The sequence below is a fragment of the Oncorhynchus gorbuscha genome, linkage group LG19, assembly GCF_021184085.1.
Source record: "Oncorhynchus gorbuscha isolate QuinsamMale2020 ecotype Even-year linkage group LG19, OgorEven_v1.0, whole genome shotgun sequence".
NCBI classification, from domain to species: domain Eukaryota; kingdom Metazoa; phylum Chordata; class Actinopteri; order Salmoniformes; family Salmonidae; genus Oncorhynchus; species Oncorhynchus gorbuscha.
Genome location: NC_060191.1, coordinates 67,018,295 through 67,020,695, shown reverse-complemented (window position 1 = coordinate 67,020,695; position 2,401 = coordinate 67,018,295). Strand labels below are relative to the sequence as shown.

At 54.9% G+C, this 2,401-nt stretch overlaps 1 protein-coding gene across 1 annotated transcript in view; it reads right to left on the bottom strand.

Annotated features, from left to right (window-relative positions):
• Nucleotides 1–2,401, bottom strand: part of tyr (tyrosinase) — an 11,503-nt gene continuing 9,102 nt past the window's right edge. The window contains exons 4-5 of the mRNA XM_046315313.1: nt 1,274–1,455; nt 1–800 (exon numbers count right to left, since the gene is read on the bottom strand). Coding sequence (XP_046171269.1) covers nt 550–800; nt 1,274–1,455 — 433 coding nt within the window. The 3' untranslated portion in view covers nt 1–549. The remainder of the gene's footprint in view (nt 801–1,273; nt 1,456–2,401) is intronic.

Sequence of the window (2,401 nt, the reverse complement as noted above, 5' to 3'; positions counted from 1 at the left end):
TACATTATCATACAGAACACAGTATAATGCAGTACACAGTATAATACAGTATCAACAGTATAAATTATCATACAGTACACAGTATCAACAGTATACATTATCATACAGTACACAGTACAGTACAGTACACAGTACAACATCCCCATAGCACCAGCATCTCCATGGCAGTGGGGAGAGGGGAAGGACGGGGGGAAGGACGGGGGGAATGGGGACAGGGACCCATAGACAGCACTGAGTGGAAACAAAACCAACACTAACAGACCCAAATACCTGTCCCATACAGTTTGACTGTAGTGTCATGGTCCTGAACGGGACTCAAGACTGGACTGCAGTTGGACTTTAATATGATTTATCATTTCATGTCTGTCTCTGAACGTCTTCCTACTGTTTGATATGTGTCAGATTAACTCCCAGATCAAGAGCAGCAGAACGAGGCATATTGGAATGAAATGTCTCTGGAGTGTGTGTGTGTGTGTTTCTTAGTGTGTGTGTTTCTTTGTGTGATTGTGTCTTAGTGTGTGTGTGTTTGTGTTTGTGTGTGTGTGTGTATTACAGTGTGGTCTGGTAGGAGGTCCCTGATCCTTCCTCTGAGCTGCTATGTAAGAGGGGCTGTCTCTCCCCGAAGGATGAAGTCGACTTCATCTTCCTGTTCTGGCTCCTCCTCCTGACAAACAGGGCCCCGGTCGTCATGACAATTCCTGCCAGGATGGCCCCGATGAGTCCTGCTCCCAGGAGCCACTGCCAGATCAGCTGAGCCTCCTGCATGTAGGGAGTCAGGAACTCCTGGACAAACCTCGTTCCTGAGAGAGAGAGAGAGAGAGAGAGAGAGAGAGAGAGAGAGAGAGAGAGAGAGAGAGAGAGAGAGAGAGAGAGAGAGAGAGAGAGAGAGAGAGAGAGAGAGAGAGAGCGCGAGAGAGAGAGAGAGATACAGAGGAGAGTACAGAGTGCGAGAGAGCGCGAGAGAGAGAGCGCGAGAGAGAGAGCGCGAGAGAAGAGAGAGAGAGAGAGAGAGAGAGAGAGAGAGAGAGAGAGAGACAGAGAATGTGAGAGAGAGAGAGAGAGAGAGAGAGAGAGAGAGAGAGAGAGAGAGAGAGAGAGAGAGAGAGAGAGAGAGAGAGATACAGAGTGCGAGAGAGAGAGAGAGAGATACAGAGTGCGAGAGAGAAAGAGAGAGAGAGAAAGAGAGAGAGGGTCATTTCTGTGTGCAATAGCCTGGGGACTGGGGTTAGGGTAACTGGTATGGGTCCAGCAAGTATTTGGCTAGGGTACTGACCTGGGTCAAGCAGGTAGGAGTATTCGTAACCCAGGACCTTGTTGCCAAGGAAGTAGTCACCGTTGCGGTAGAGTGGCAGGAAGGGAACCATGTAGTAACCATCGTTGTGACCAATCGGAGCGTTGGCTGTTGGGTAGCGGGAGCGAGGCGGCGTGTGTCTCCTCAACCACTGTTCATAGATACTGAGAGGGGAGGAGAGGAAGAGGGGAGGGGGGATAGGAGAGGGGAGGAGGTATAGGAAGAGGGGAGGGGGATAGGAGAGGGGAGGAGGGATAGGAAGAGGGGAGGGGTATAGGAGAGGGGAGGAGGGATAGGAAGAGGGGAGGGGGATAGGAGAGGGGGGGGGATAGGAGAGGGGAGGGGAGGAGGGATAGGAAGAGGGGAAGGGGGATGGGGAGGGGAGGGGAGGAGGGATAGGAAGAGGGGAAGGGGGATAGGAGAGGGGAGGAGCGAGAGGAAGAGGGGAGGGGGGATAGGAGAGGGGAGGAGAGATAGGACGAGGGGAAGGTGGATAGGAGAGGGGGAGGAGGGATAGGAAGAGGGGAGTGGGGATAGGAGAGGGGAGGGGGATAGGAAGAGGGGAAGGGGGTAGGAGAGGGGAGGAGGGATAGGAAGAGGGGAAGGGGGATAGGAGAGGGGAGGAGGGATAGAAAGAGGGGAAGGGGGATAGGACAGGGGAGGAGGGAGAGGAAGAGGGGAGGGGGATAGGAGAGGGGAGGAGGGATAGGAAGAGGGGAAGGGGGATAGGAGAGGGGAGGAGGGATAGGAAGAGGGGAAGGGGGATAGGAGAGGGGAGGAGGGATAGAAAGAGGGGAAGGGGGATAGGACAGGGGAGGAGGGAGAGGAAGAGGGGGAGGGGGATAGGAGAGGGGAGGAGGGATAGGAAGAGGGGAAGGGGGATAGGAGAGGGGAGGAGGGATAGGAAGAGGGGGTGGAAGGAAGGGATAGGAAGAGAGGAGGGGGATAGGAGAGGGGAGGAGGGAGAGGAAGAGGGGAGGGAGGATAGGAAGAGGGGAGGGGGATAGGAGAGGGGAGGAGGGAGGGGGAGGAAGAGGGGAGGGGGATAGGAGAGGGGAGGGGATAGGAAGAGGGGAAGGGGATCGGAGGAGAGGGAAGAGGGGGGGGGGA